At 45.9% G+C, this 14,795-nt stretch overlaps 1 protein-coding gene across 4 annotated transcripts in view; it reads right to left on the bottom strand.

Annotated features, from left to right (window-relative positions):
* Positions 1–14,795, bottom strand: part of YAP1 (Yes1 associated transcriptional regulator) — a 107,494-nt gene that overhangs the window by 43,284 nt on the left and 49,415 nt on the right. For all 4 annotated transcript variants that reach the window (XM_032844065.1, XM_032844067.1, XM_032844066.1 and 1 more), the window contains exon 3: positions 10,667–10,782. In XM_032844065.1, the coding sequence (XP_032699956.1) occupies positions 10,667–10,782 (116 nt within the window). The remainder of the gene's footprint in view (positions 1–10,666; positions 10,783–14,795) is intronic.

Genomic DNA, 14,795 nt, shown 5'->3' with positions numbered 1-14,795 from the left:
CTCAGGGTAAAAAGTGACTTAAAGCATGCAGCCCCAGGTCACAAGGTCAAGGCTGTGTCATTCTTGTGTACAGGCCTAGGAGCTAAAAAGATTATGAGCATACTGATTAAAATCTGCTTCCCAAAAGCAAAGGCAAGATGGTGACCAGTCCATTTCTTTTATTACTTTAAGTCGGGGTGCACTCCTGGGTCACGCAGGGAGCTAGAAGAGTCTTCTGCCAAACCAGCGACCAGGCTGGGGAGCCCACACCCCGGGTACCACCTACATGCAGGCTGGGGCCCAGCCACGACGCACACGTCTCTTCAGCTGCACTGTGCACGAGCTCAGCTCCCACTCACTCTACTCATCTGATGTTAACACGAAGGACCTACGGTCAGTTCTTGGAGCCTATACTCATGTCCTTCTAACCTGGTACAAGTTCCCTAACCTACCCAGTGCTCACTTTCCTCATCCGCACAGTGGACAGGAGCACTCCTGCCAGTTAACTTCAGAGAGGCTACACAAAAAAAGTGCTTGACAGAGAGCAGGGCTTATAGTCAGTACTTTTTCTTTTCTTTTTTTTTTTTTTTAAGATTTTATTTATTTAACAAAGAGAGCAAGAGAGAGAACACAATCAGGGGAATGGCAAAGGGAGAAGCAGGCTTCCTACAGAGCAGGGAGCCCGATGCAGGGCTGGACCCCAGGACCCTGGGACCACAACCCGAGCTGAAGGCCGACACCTAATGACTGAGCCACCCAGGCGGCCCTGTAGTCAGCCTCTTAAAAAGTCAGTTCCCTACTCTTTCCTGGAACAGCATGCAATTTTGTTTCAGTCATGTGTTTAACTTACTAAAACTCATGCACAATGCAAAGAGACAGGTTGGTCAGAAAATAAACGTAGGTCTCAGAGACAAACTGATCAGATGACAGAAACAGCACCAGGTCTGTCCTGCCACGGCCAAAGGGCCCCAGAGAAGAGTCATGGTTTGCTGGTTTCCCAAATCCGTCAGGATAAAGCTCGGACTTCTTGGCGGACCACACAAAGGCCTTCTGAGTTCCCAGCACGCGTTCAGCGGCTCAGGGGATTTCAAGCTCCCTTGCCTTCCCTTTCCTTGGACACACCTAAGCTCACATTCACTTAGCTCAGGTATTGAATCCAGCTGCTTGGTACCACGGCTCCCGGCTCCAGCCCCCTGGGTCACTACACCGGCACCTGACACATCTCCCTCCTGTTAGAGAACGGCTCTGTTCAAGAACCGTAAGCTCCTATACGATACAGCTTCTGGGCTATCTTTCCCCGAATCTGTTCCCCCAACATCCCTCCGCAACTTCAACCTGGCTGTTGTGTGATGCAAGGCACATTCCTTCCGCTCCCGCAGAAAGCTCCACAGCCCTCGGCTCATTCACGTCTCTGCTCAATTACAGGGCGTCTGGGCCTGGAAAGCAAACATAGCACCACCTCCCTCCAGCCCAGCCAAGTGTTCTCGGACCCGTAACTGACTTTTCTCTTGCCAGTTTTGACGACGCAACACACTGCACATGTGCTGCTCGTCTGTGTCATCATCTACAAGAGTGGGTGGCACAGGCTGGGTATTCGGGGTTTGTTGAGGGGATGGATGAACGCCTGCCTTCTAAGCTTCCTTCTCTACCTCCCGATCATGCCCGACCACCTTCACACGGCCCGCTCCTTGCTCGGCACTCAGTGCTACGCCTGCCCTCACATTTGCTGCTGTCATTATACGGGGAGAACCTGTTCTAACTTGACGCTGCACTCTCAGCAGCCATTCGGGTGCTTGGTACAAAGTGGGGCATGTGGTATCCGTGGAAGGAATAATTTAGAAGGGGAACGACTGTCTCAAGGTAAAACCGAGACTTTGTTAAAAGTCATTCCCATATTTGGGGCACCCGGGTGGCTCGGTCAGTTGAGCGCCTGACTCTTGATTTTTGCTCTGGCTGTGATCTCAGGGTCCTGGGACTGAGGCCAGTATCGGGCTCCCTGCTCAGCACAGGGTCTGCTTGTCCCTCTCTCTCTCTGCCTGTGTGCACGTGCACACACTCTAGCTCTCTCAAATAAATAAAACCTTTAAAAAACGTTAAAAACTTCATTTTCACCTTTGTGAGAGCTGAAAGAATGAGCATACTAGAGGAAAAGGCGAAGTACAAGCTCAGAGAACTTTCTAGTACTCAACCCTTCAAACTTTCTTCAGGGAAACTGGACTCCTGTGTATTTTAACGTAATAGTTCAGACTTTCTGTAATAAATTTATGAGAGATTAGCTTCTGTAAGTTCAAACTTCAGAATGCCTGAAGAAACCACCTTTGAAAAAATGTTTGACCTAGTACGAGCTCTGCTACCCCCTGTTTACTGTTGCAGAATTCTGTTTTATTTCATTGATGCTGCCTATATATGGTAGTCTATGGATATCATTTTAAAAGAATTAGCATTTTAATCTTTCACACAAATATTCCTCTCATGACTCATAAAATTACTGTAGCAATAGAGTAACCAGAAGTATTTAGAAATCAGTGGGAAAGACAAAAATAATATTCTATCACTATCCAGAGAAGAAATAAAACAGGCATTTATTTTTTTTTCTTAAATGTAAATAACTGAATCTCCTTCTCCTCCTCTCTACTCCAAAGCTAAGCAAAGTTTCCAAAATTCTACAAATAATCACTAAAAAGAAAGTTGAGCACACACTTCTATTTGTAATAACTCATGTCCCAGAGTGAGCCGGAGAGAACGACACTCACATGTCAACTTGTTTCTTTATATTCTTTAATAATATCCTGACTCCCCTCTAAGTTAGTCTGTTGGTTAAAATGACAGAACATTAGCTTCAGTATTTGCATAAAAATCTTAGTAACTTCCAGAATTCAAATGAGTTTTACTTTCCCAAATAGTCCCTTCAAAAAAACTGCTCGATTTTTAAAAACATCTGTTATTTGTGCCCTAAGATCAGGTCAAGGGAACTCGACAGCCCCGCATCTGTCCATGTCCCCTTGTCGGTGTACCAGACAGCCTCGAGCATAAAGCAAACAAGACAGGAAGGAAGTACTTGTCTGAAAATGGTGTTTACTGCTCTCAAGCTCCCAGAAGAGGGAGAAACTCTCCCTATCTACCTTCTGACATGATTAGCTGGGATTTCTTCAATAAAGGAATGAGGAAATAGATACTTCAAAATGCTGTAAATTGTAGAGGCCAGTACATTAATATGTAAACACGTCCCTCAATTCCAGACTTTAAAGTTCTGCTTCTGTGTTTGGGGACGGAGGGGTCCTTAGACTCAGCATTAAGACACGATCCAGCAGCCAGCATCTACTGTTCCGTGTGCCAAATGCTGCGCCCCTGCCCAGGCAATCCTCAGTCCTACTACTGTTTAGAAAATATTCCTAAGTCAACAGTCCCGACTGGAGTGCGTCACCACGAAGAGGACTCCCCAGCGACGGGAAGGGAAAGGCTCTGACTGTTGGAGCGTGACAGGGGCCATGGGCGGCCCTAGCAGGAGCCATGCTCCTGGACACAGCTGAGTCCTGAAACCACGGCGATCGACGGTGCCACGGGCGCTGTGTGACCCGGCAGAACGCCAGGGGAGAAGGCAGGTGGCGGCAGCCATGGTCCTCGGCGAGAGGCCGGACACCCTGCACGATGTACAATGTCCACTTCTCAGCACTCTGGTCTTCGCGGCCCCCGTGCACTGTCCACACACAATAGTCCTTCCTGAGCTGCCTGCTCCATGGTTTTACACTAGAAACACAGTTCTTCTTTCCATATTACTAACCGTTCTTGAGGAGCGTAAATACCAAAAACAATCAAAACACAAACTATGTAAAACCAAGTTTCCTGAGAATTAGTTCTATTGGTTTTGATTATTATGCTTTTGTTTTTTTACTATTTTCCCTTTCCCTGTGGCCATCTTTTCTTAATTTACGTACATTCCAAAAAGAAAGCAACTTTGGTTTAAAAAAAGGTATTTGGGATAGGAGCTTGAGAATAACTAATAAAATACAGCGTCTCTCTTATTCCATTCACTGCTCTGACTCTGGGCTTTGTCACAGTTTTATTTGGTTTTATTTATTATTTAGATACACTAAAGTGTATCTCATTCCATTTATTATGACTCAGGTTAACAAAATTTCCATCTTAGAACAGTCAAGAACTTCCAGAAGAACCAAAAAAATTTTAACTCATGTAGAAGAAAACCATATTTATATTTAACGTTCTACCACCTATATATACCAAACAGAGAATGTGTTAAGAACCTAAATGCCTGAAGTTAACACATAACTGGGAAAGGGCCAAGGGCCCGTATTTGGTGATAAAAAATTATTTTAAATGAAAAGTGGCTACCTGTTAGTATAAATGGAGTAAAATGTAAACTGTGGGACCAGATGATATTTATTTATTCTATCCACCATACGTACAGAGCACTGGGTGGTGTGGTTAATCTGTAACTATGCCCTGATCTCCGACCCTGTCCCACGACTGTGGCATTGCGTCTCCGGGACAGCCCTATGCCAAGTTCCGTGCTGCTAGTCCCCTACTCCCGTTTCCCGCATGAACAAACGCAGCACAGGGAGCTCCCGTGTGCCTGCGTGGGACCTTGTCCAAGGTCGCGCAGGCACACAGCAGTGACACAGCTGCGGTTCAAACCCTCTTCCAGCTGACTGGAACCCTTATTCCCCATCCCGTCTCCGTTCACTCCCAAAGTGAAAAGCAGAATTCAAAGCTAGTGAGCTATCACACAGGAAGCAGGAATTACCAGCTCTGAAACCTGTCGTCAGCTCTGAAACCGTGTTCTGCACCCTCACCCTTCCTTTGCTTTTCAAGGTTTTTACTTTTTGCTTTTACCTGTCCCTTTCCCATTTCACATCGCCTCTCAACCTGCCATTTTTCTGGGGAACCATCTCTGACCTGCTGGTGTCTGATGCCGGCACAGAGATGGCACGGCGCGGGCGGGCAGGCAGGGAGCTCATCACCCCTTGCCCAGCGGGCTTCTGAACGTCTGCCCGCCACAGAGAGGTGCTGGGTACATTCCTCGGACATGCATCATCTGTCATGATCGAGGGCATCTGCTCCACCCAGCGAGACGTACTCCCCAGGAACTCCGTGCAGGCTTTCGTAAGAGGGAAGTCTGAAAGTGCTGCACTGCATGCCACATGTGGACATTAGCCAAATAAATGCCTCCTTCTAAAACATAGAAACAAGAAATCCTTTAAAATGTACCTATAAGAAGACACTTGATTTTGGACTGTTATCAAAGGTATGTTTTTAAAAAGCAGAAAATTGGGTTATTGCTTAATTTAAATCAAGGCTTAGGATTCTGAACAGTTCTAAATGGGCAGCAGCCTTTTGCCATCAAGCTATCTCAGGGTCATCACAGAGGACACTTTCCGGACTTTACTACTGCTGTGAGATTCAGCTATCTTGTGGGTCGTTGTTAACAAACGACTACTAAAAATTTAGTATCTTCATATAGATAAAGCTGGTCAAAGGAGACTATCACACTTTCTCTCCCCAAGTCCATATTTCCTAATGTTAAACACAGTCACTAATGCTGGCCAAACTCTCAGAATGTAGGACAATTTGATACCGCTCCCAACCAGGCATCGCAGGGCTGCTCACATGCTGTAGCAGAATTCGCTTAATAGAATTTCTGAAGGGTAATCATCTCAAGTACTTTAAATAGCTTTTAAAAAAAATCTCTACCCAGGGCGCCTGGGTGGCTCAGTAGGTTAGTGTCTGCTTTCAGCTCAAGTTAGGATTCCAGAGTCTTGGGATTGAGCCCCACACTGGGCTCCCGGCCCAGTGGAGAAGTCTGCTTCTCCCTCTCTATCAGCTTGCGCTCAATCTCTCTGTCAAAAAAAAAAAGAGTAATCTCTACCCAAAACATGGGGCTGGGACTCAGGACCCCGAGACGAGGAGCTGCCACACACTCCAGCCAGGCGCCCGTCATCTCAAGTAATTCAACAGGACAGGGCTTATATGCACTTCTATATAAGACTGTGTTACATATTTTAATGCATAGTAAAATAGGACTATTACTGAATTAGTCAAGTTCCCTTTTAGTTTTTGTTTTTGTTTTTTTTTTAAGATTTCACTTATTTATTTATCTGTCTAAAGAGAGAGAGCGAGCATGAGGCGGGGTGGGGCAGAGGGACAAGGAGAAAGAGAATCTCCAGTAGACGCCCCGCACAGCGGAGCGCAGAGCCGGATGCCCAGGGGACCCTGAGGTCGTTACAGAGCCAGCCGCCCGGGCCAACTGTGCTACCCAGGTGCCCCTTCGTTTTCTGTTCTTCACCTTTCAAATTCCCTTTACAAGGTTCAGTGTCATTTATTTGCCCATTAAATGGACAATTAAAAGATACAACCTACTTTACCGCATCTAGTAAGTCATGCCTCTAGAATCCTTTTCAGGTCTTCCATTTAAGTGGCAAATACGTGATTTCTCAATTATACATAATAATTGGTGGCCAGTTACAAACCACGGATATCCAGGGCAGCAATGAAATCCATCATTTCAGCCTCATACTTTGAAAAAAGACTTGTAAAAGCAGAAGTAAACTGATCACTTTGTTAACTGAATTAGACTGAATGAAAGAAACAGGATTTCATAAAATTTAAAATTAGAATTTTAAAAGACTAGTCAGTACCGTGAACCACTAAAAACTTAGAAAACAGGTCTGGAGAGTCTAAAGAAAGTGACTGTGTTTTAAGGAAGTAGGGTCTGATCAGAAGCAGACCTGAACACAGAGCTAGGTTTCATTCTTAAAAAAAAAAAAAAAGCAAAACTCGAAAGCTCTTGCTTAAATAATTAACAATAAAAATGTAAATCAAAAGTTGCGCGCAGGACAACTGACCCAGTGAGTGCTTCTGAAGAGACGTGCGGGGCTACTCTTCCATCTCAAGTTCCCTTCAGGGTGGAAACTGTAAACAGCCCGGCTTCGCTGCAAGCCACCTGCTGCTTCTTTGCAGGAGACGCCCGCCCGTTCCCGGAAACACCCTCACAGTTCTCCTCGCTCACTCAGTCTCTAGGCGCTAAACGAGTCGTCTCCACGCACAGATAATGTGGAGAACCCAGGCACAGGAGGGCCTTTCCTCGGACCTCCCTGCAGACAGCACGGCCCCCACGCCCTGCAGGTGCATCCAGACGGAAGAAGGGACCCTTGGCCGGAGACTTGCCCGCGGGGACACATGAGCTGTCACTCTGCGGGAGTGTGAAGAACAGCCAAGACTGCGGTGCCCATGACAGTCCTTCTAAAGCGTTTCAAGACTGTCCGGGTCCTGTCTGTTCCTGAACAGGCACTAACCTGAAGAGATGAGGGACAGGACTCGAGTGTGCAGGCTCTGTGGCTGCCGTCCTCACGCCTCTCCGCAGCCTCGGCCCCGCGCCAGCGTGCACCGGTGACCACACGCCCCGCACTCCACACCTTCCGAGAATTCTCACACAGCTGCCACTTCACGTCCTATTCTCATTCTCAAACTCTGGTGACTCCCTTTCCTTTCTAGGATCAGTTTCTGGTTTGGGGTTAAAAAAAACTTCTTAGTTTTGCCACATCTGTCTCTTCCTTTCTTAACTCCTCATGCTGTCCCAGCGGCCCAGCAGAGACGATGACCACTGTCTTCGCGAGGACACCTCAACTGCAAGGCGCAGTGTGCTGTGATGACCCACAGAACAGCCTTCACCAAGCACCCCCACGCTCCCCTCGTGCAGAAGCAGCTCCCCAGGGCGCCCGTGCACTCCCAGGTCCTGTCCCCTCGTGGGCTTGGAGGCTCCTCTCTGGCCCTGTCCTAACACTGGTTCCCACGCAGAGGAGGAGGACGGGCTCCGGAGCCCATTACCAAGCACCGAGTCTTGGCTTTGACCACTGACAGCTGCGTGATTTGGGGAAAGTCACTTAAGTAACTTTGATAACAACAGCACAGAACTTCGGGCCCCAGGGGCTCCATCAGGGAAGTGTCCACCTGTAGCCTGGGTCGCGATCCCGGGTCCTGGGATCTAGGCCCGCGTCAGGTTCCCTGCTCAGCAGGGAGTCTGCTTCTCCCTCTCCCCCTGCTTCTGCGCCCACTCAGTCTCTCCTAAAATAAATCTTAGAAAGAAAAATTTAAAAAAAAAAAAAAAAAAAAAACCACCAACAAACCAACCGGCACAGAACTTCACTGGCCACCGTGAGGGTTCCCTGGCCGAGACCACACAGACCCCAGCAGCATGTCTGACAGGCTCCCTCTGACTACGGACTGGCCCCTCCTACCATGACGCAGGCCCACGCCTCTCTGGGGGGCTTGTCCCGTTTCAGGCCAATTCTGCACTTCCGACCTTCTATCTAGACCTTCCACTGCTAAGGCCACTCTGCTCCAACTGTCCCTGCCAATGTCACCTCCGTTTACTAACACAACTACAAGTAAGCATGCCTACTAATTTACATGCAGTGTATAAAACACACTTTATGTTTTACAAAAGAGCTGGAAATATAAATGCAAATATTCTGAAACCCACTAAAAATAATTTGATACATACTTTTGATTTTTAAACACAAATCTGAATGCAAATTCTCCCTATTTCTTAAGGCTATTACCATTAGAAAATTTAATAAGTAAACAAAGAAAAAACTAATATTCTAAAAGAAACACAGGGGCCCCTGGGTGGCTCAGTGGGTTAAAGCCTCTGCCTTCGGCTCAGGTCATGATCTCAGGGTCCTGGGATCGAGTCCCACATCAGGCTCTCTGCTCAGCAGCGAGCCTGCTTCCCTTCATTTCTTTCTCTACCTGCCTCTCTGCCTACTTGTGATCTCTGTCAAATAAATAAAATCTTAAAAAATAAATAAATAAATAAATAAATAAAAGAAATACAATCAACCTTGTTAGATGCAAAGTGCCTAAATCTTCCAAAATAAACCTTAAATTAATGAGTTATTTACTACTAGTTTCCAAGGCATAGTTTTAGGTGGAGTGTGACAAAATGAGTAATGTGAATCATCTTGTTGGACTATAAGTACAAGAAAGCTTTCACAACTTTTATTTGGAAATCTGATGATTAAAAAAACCCTAGATGTCAAGTAAAAATATTAGTCAAATACTTGCATAATATTTTGCCGTGAAACTTTTGATCTAAATATCACATACAAAACAGATTCTGAAAATAAATAAATATATTCTTAATGTAAGCTAAAATGGAAGATTTAAGGAGTTATCTTTTTTTAAGAGTTCTATAAAGACAGTTCATGACAAGACAACTTTAGTCCTGAATCTTGCGTTATCTTTCTTTTCAGCACTTAACTCTTTAGAATTCAAGTGTTCAGCCCACCAAAGGCAAGAACAGAGAATTCTGGAACAGCAGAAACACTCTAAACACGGGCATCATCTCTGGGGGCAGAAGGACGTAACAAATTCTACAAGCTCTCCTAGGCAAGCAGCCCTTCTGCCAACCTGCCGTGCAGACCCCACAAGCTGGTAGCCCCTTGCCAGAGGCCGCTGTTTGAGAATATCTACAGGCAGCTGCACACACTGTGCTCGTCAGTGTGCTGGACAAGGAGGACAGATACACTGAGCAGAAAGCCATCGAGGCCCCAGGGCTGCCTGTGACTGTGGCTGCACCTGTGCTCAGAACCGGGACACTCAGCAAAGCGGGCAAGTGTGGGGCACAGGCAAGTGGTCAGAGTTGGCCTGAAGGCTCCAATCCCTGGTGCCAGGTCTGGGGCTGCATCTTCCCAGAGCAAGGGGCACCTTTTTTCTCCTGCACACGAAGGTGCAGAATGGGGCCCACAGAACAAAGGTATTGGAGGACTAGAGAAGTAATGAAACCTTTACGGAGTTCCTGCTCTGCACTGAAACTGTAAATAAAGGCCTCATACTTACTCTTTCATTTCCTTTAATATTTCTCACTCTCCAGTAATGGGCATTGTAATCCGCATGACACAGATGAGAAAAACAGCAGATTTAAAAACACTGCCGAATAAGAAAAAGGATCATACTCAAGTCTGTGGCAAGGGTGGAAATGTGTTCAATGACTCATACTGAACTTCAGAAAGATGCCTGGGGCTTATATGCTGCTGTCCTCCAGTTACTTTCAAGGCAGAATAAATATGCACCTTAAAAGATAGTAAAGAGGGGAGCCTGGCTGGGTTTAACAGCTGCCTTTCGGTCAGGTCAGGATCCTGAAGTCCTGAGATTGAGTCCCGTGTCAGGCTCCCTGCTCAGTGGGGAGTCTGTTTGTCCGTGTCCCTCCCTCCTCCCCCCGACTCGTGTTCTCTCTCTCTTGCTCACTCTTTCTCAAATAAATAAATAAATCATAAATAAATGAACAAATAAATGGTAGTTAAGAACACCATAGCTTGGCTTCCCGTCCAAACCACAAAGGGAAGAAACCTCCAACTTTAAGACAAAAGAAAGCAGTAGAGTCAAACGCCAGCTTGTCAAAATTAACCAAACGAGGAATCTGAGATAGTGACTTCAGAACTAAAACCTTAAAAATGCTGGGTTTCAGTTGGCAGCCCCTTTATGAAAGAAAGACTGAACAAGGCTTGGACGAAGCACAGTTTTGTGAAAGGGCGGGGCTCGCAAAGAAAACCAGATGGAATGAACGGTCAGCCGCGCTCCAGCTTCCTTAAAAGAGTACATAGGGACCATCTCCTGCAGAGACCCAGACGCGCGCCAAGCCGCCGTGCTGGGACGGCGGTGTCTCACTCACCTGAGGCCGAGGTCATCAGACTCTGCTGCACTGGGGGGCTGGTGGGTGCCGTGACGCTCATCTGGGACAGCATGGCCTTCCTGGGGTCCTGCCACGTTGTTGTCTGATCGATGTGACTGAGACACAACAAACCACCGCATGAGACAACAGACACCAGGTCCTTGGAGCCCCAGCCCCACCCCCAGAGCAGAGCCCACGGCTCCTCCGTCAGCCTCCCTCACCCATGCGCCACATGGCCTGCCCTCAGCCCCCACCCCCGCCACTGCTTGGTCCGCCCTCACCCCTGCGCCTTGTGGTCCACTCTCATTAGCCAGAGCCTATCCGAGCAAGGTCTGAGAAGCCACACCTGCAACCTTAAGGGACGGGAAACCATTTCCACCAGGGACTATTATTATCTGCTTCTAATTTACAGATAAAAGGTGATTTATAAGTTACTCATCCATGACAGCAGTCATATAACTGAAACCCAGAATTCACAAGGGAATCACCCACTTTTTTTCTCTGGGACCTAAGAATGCCAATTAACATGTACTTTTTAGATCTGAAGTCCCTTAGGTAAAACACAAAAAGATGAAAAAGTCTTATTATAAATATATACTCTAAAGCCAAAACAGAATTAAAACGTTCATCTGTAAGTTTGCACTAACTTGCGACTGGCGAAGGTCTTTGTTAGTTGCTAAACAAAACATGTGAACGTTAAATACTGCACACTGTTAACTTACTACAAAATATCTTATTACATCTGCACAGAGATTTGTTCATCTATAAAACTGGTTGAAAAGGGCCAAAGACTCTGTGAACTCGAAGACTCCTAGGCATCCCACATAGAAGCTGGCATGGCATCTTTCAGAAATACTAGTTTTCTTCTTCCAGCAAAGTTTGCTTCAGTGAAATAGAAACGAAAAACACTAAGTATATGAAACTACTTAAGAAATTATCCTGAAGAGATAGCCAGAAAAGTATTCACATGCTAATGCAAAGTTCTCTCTGTATAATTTATAAAAGCAAAGATTTGAAAGCCAGGTAAAATCTAATGAAAGGGACTGGTCAATTAAATATTATAGTGTATGACAGACGACAACACGGCTACTGAAAATATTTTAGAAGAATATTTAATCATATAGAAAATATTTGTAATACTGCTATTTATTTAGTTTTGTAATGCTTTTTAAAGTAGTTTGTAAAACAGCATGTACAATGTGAGCCTGTGTGAGCCTGTGTGTGTGTGTGAGTGTGTGTGTGTGTGTGCACGCGCGCGCATGCATACGCAGAAAACATGGGAAGGACAAACATTAAAATGTTCCCTCAATATTTAGTTCTAGATGACAAAATTACAAAACTCTGCTTTGCTATGCTAGGTTTTCCTATTATTAAGCAATCACAAACTAACACTACTTTTGAATAGGGGAGTTGCCAAAAATCAGGGTTATTTTTAAAAGTCCCCTCTTCCGTAATCATTTTCTACATGGCTGTTTGAATTTCAAATCTGAGTTCTCTCTCCTTTAAGGAAATGACACTCTATCGCTAACTTTTCTGAAATGGAACTAGAATGGTAACTGGCCAGTAAGATGGTGAGAAAGATCACTGCACCCTGGCTAGCTCGAAACTCAAGTATTACCTACTAGCAAACAGAGAGTTCCAAGGAGAAGAAAGGGGATGAAAACAGGGAGAGCAGAACAGGAAGGCCTATCCACCTCCGGACGGCAGTGGGACCTGCCCCGTGCGGCTCCCACACGCCCGCACGCCCGCACGCCCACAAGAGGTGCTCCAAGTATTCAGGTCTCCGGCAGGGCCCAGACTCTCCCAGCGGTTACCTGCGGCTTCTGAACACGGGCACTAGCGTTCACGCAGGCCCAGACAAAGCAGATGAAACCTGATTTCTGTCCTGCCATAGAAGCACCCCATTCCAGAAGACTGGGTCCTCATCCAACCCAGTAAGAGCCCATTCCTCTTGCCTTTCAACTCTCCCTATGAGCCACTAAACAAACAAAACCACAGAATGCTGTCTAGATAGGCTGCTCGATCCCAAGAGACACGCGCACAGGGGTTAACACAATCGTACTGGAAAGAAGCCTACAGCCCACAAGAAGAACAAAATGGAGAGAAATGCTTCTCATGGCCTGTTCGATGTCAAGAAACTAGGAAAGGAAATGGACAAGTGATTACTATTGGCTCTTAAATTTCCAAGCATGTGCCCCTGCCTACTCCATGTGTCTAGTACTTCCTAAAATCGCCCCACCCTGAGGGGTACAGGAGAGGAGGGAGACAGACCTCAGCAAGTTCAAGATGCTGACTGCAGACAGTTTTCTCAATACTCAACAGCTGGGCCTCTGAAAATGAGTCAATTCCACAGATCATATTAATCCATTCGTAACTAAACAGGGCTCCACCTGAGGGTTGAGCAAGACCCCACTCTGACGGCTTCTCGAATATGGAACACGAATCTGTACGTTTGTGCTTAGAACTTCTTTCTCCCTGAAATAAATCGGGCTGTGAATACTGAGAACACACAGTCTTACTGCCTCAGAAGCTCAGTTATTTTACTGAAATGTTCCATAAGCATACAAATGCTAAAATTTCTCTTCCTGAAACAGCCGTTAAGCCCCAGTAAGTTGGCTGACAGCCCCATAGAGCTGTCTATGTCACCTCAGCTAATGACACAGTTACTTAAAAACACCTACAGCTCTTTAGGGAATAAAGATGTCATTATCTAAACTGTCCAACTATAAAAGCATGCAATCACTTAGATGCCAAAGAAAATGTGAAATAAAATTAACTTAGAATTTGTCTTATTCTATAAGATTAAATCATGAAAAATACTGTTTTATCCTAGTAAGTCAATTTGAAACAGAATGCCTCAAAATATCCAACTTTCCTTTTTACCATAAGAACAAGAATCTTCGTAAAAACATTTCATACCTTGGGGCGCCTGGGTGGCTCAGTGGGCTAAAGCCTCTGCCTTCAGCTCAGGTCATGATCCCAGGGTCCTCGGATCGAGCCCCGCATCGGGCTCTCTGCTCAGCAGGGAGCCTGCTTCCTCCCCTCTCTCTCTGCCTGCCTCTCTGCCTACTTGTGATCTCTGTCTGTCAAATAAATAAAATCTTAAAAAAAAAAACCACACACAACATTTCATACCTCAAAGAAGCATTTTTGCTAACACCACATGAATGGTTTGCAAGGTCTGCTTTTCCCCTAGATAGTTCTCGGTACCTTTGCTCATCTCCTCTGGGCCTTGCTCCATGTCGTATTCTCAGAGAGGCCTTCCCTCTCCAAGTAACCTAAAATCTACCCTACTGAAACGTACACTCCTCTTTTATTGTTTTTCCTGATGATCCTTTATCATTATCTATTTAACCTATTTGTTTGCCTATTTCCTCCGATCAAAAATTCCAACTAACAAAACCTCCAGAAAAAATAGGCACTTTCACTCATTTTATTAATTACTATATCTTCATTGATTAGAAGAGTGTTTGATAAGTATCTGTCAATGAATTAATGAAAAGAAAGCCTTCTTTCTTTCTTGCCCTAAGAACACCCAGCTTTCTTTCAAAGTCCTTGTAGCCTTACGGACTTTACCCCAAAATGAAATTACGGGTCAGGATGATAGAGCCATTGCAACTGGCAATAAGGGGAGTCCTGGAGGCAGCGGCAGGAGCATCCTCGGCAGGGTGATGAGGTAAGGAAGCAGACAGGTGTGGCCGTGCACACGGAGGAAAGGAAAACCACAACCAGATGCAAAGGACTCTTTCTTTTCTTCAAGACAAGGAAACCCAAGTTCAACGTGAACAGAAACAGATTAGCTGAGAGTGTGCTAAGGGATCCCTGAACAGTCGGGAGTCATCCCTCAGAGGGTGGGAAGGCACAGAATGGAGACATTGCTTCCACTGGAGCACCAGGTGCATGGGGCAGAGGCAAAGAATTTCACTGGCTGGTAAAAGCAGAATGAGTTCTGGTGTGAAGACTTCAATTCTCCTGGGAAACATCAGGCTGATTCACGAGGCTGGTAGTACTGGTAACACCACTATGCAAAGAGGAAATCCAGGCACCTGGACGCCTGGGAGGTCCAGTCGGTTAAGCATCTGCCTTTGATTCAAGTCATGATCTCCAGGTCCTGGAATCAAGTCCCACA

The sequence above is a fragment of the Lontra canadensis genome, unplaced genomic scaffold, assembly GCF_010015895.1.
Source record: "Lontra canadensis isolate GAN:19392208 unplaced genomic scaffold, GSC_riverotter_1.0 scaffold147, whole genome shotgun sequence".
Classification (NCBI taxonomy): Eukaryota; Metazoa; Chordata; class Mammalia; order Carnivora; family Mustelidae; genus Lontra; species Lontra canadensis.
This window is presented reverse-complemented; position numbering and strand designations above follow the sequence as displayed.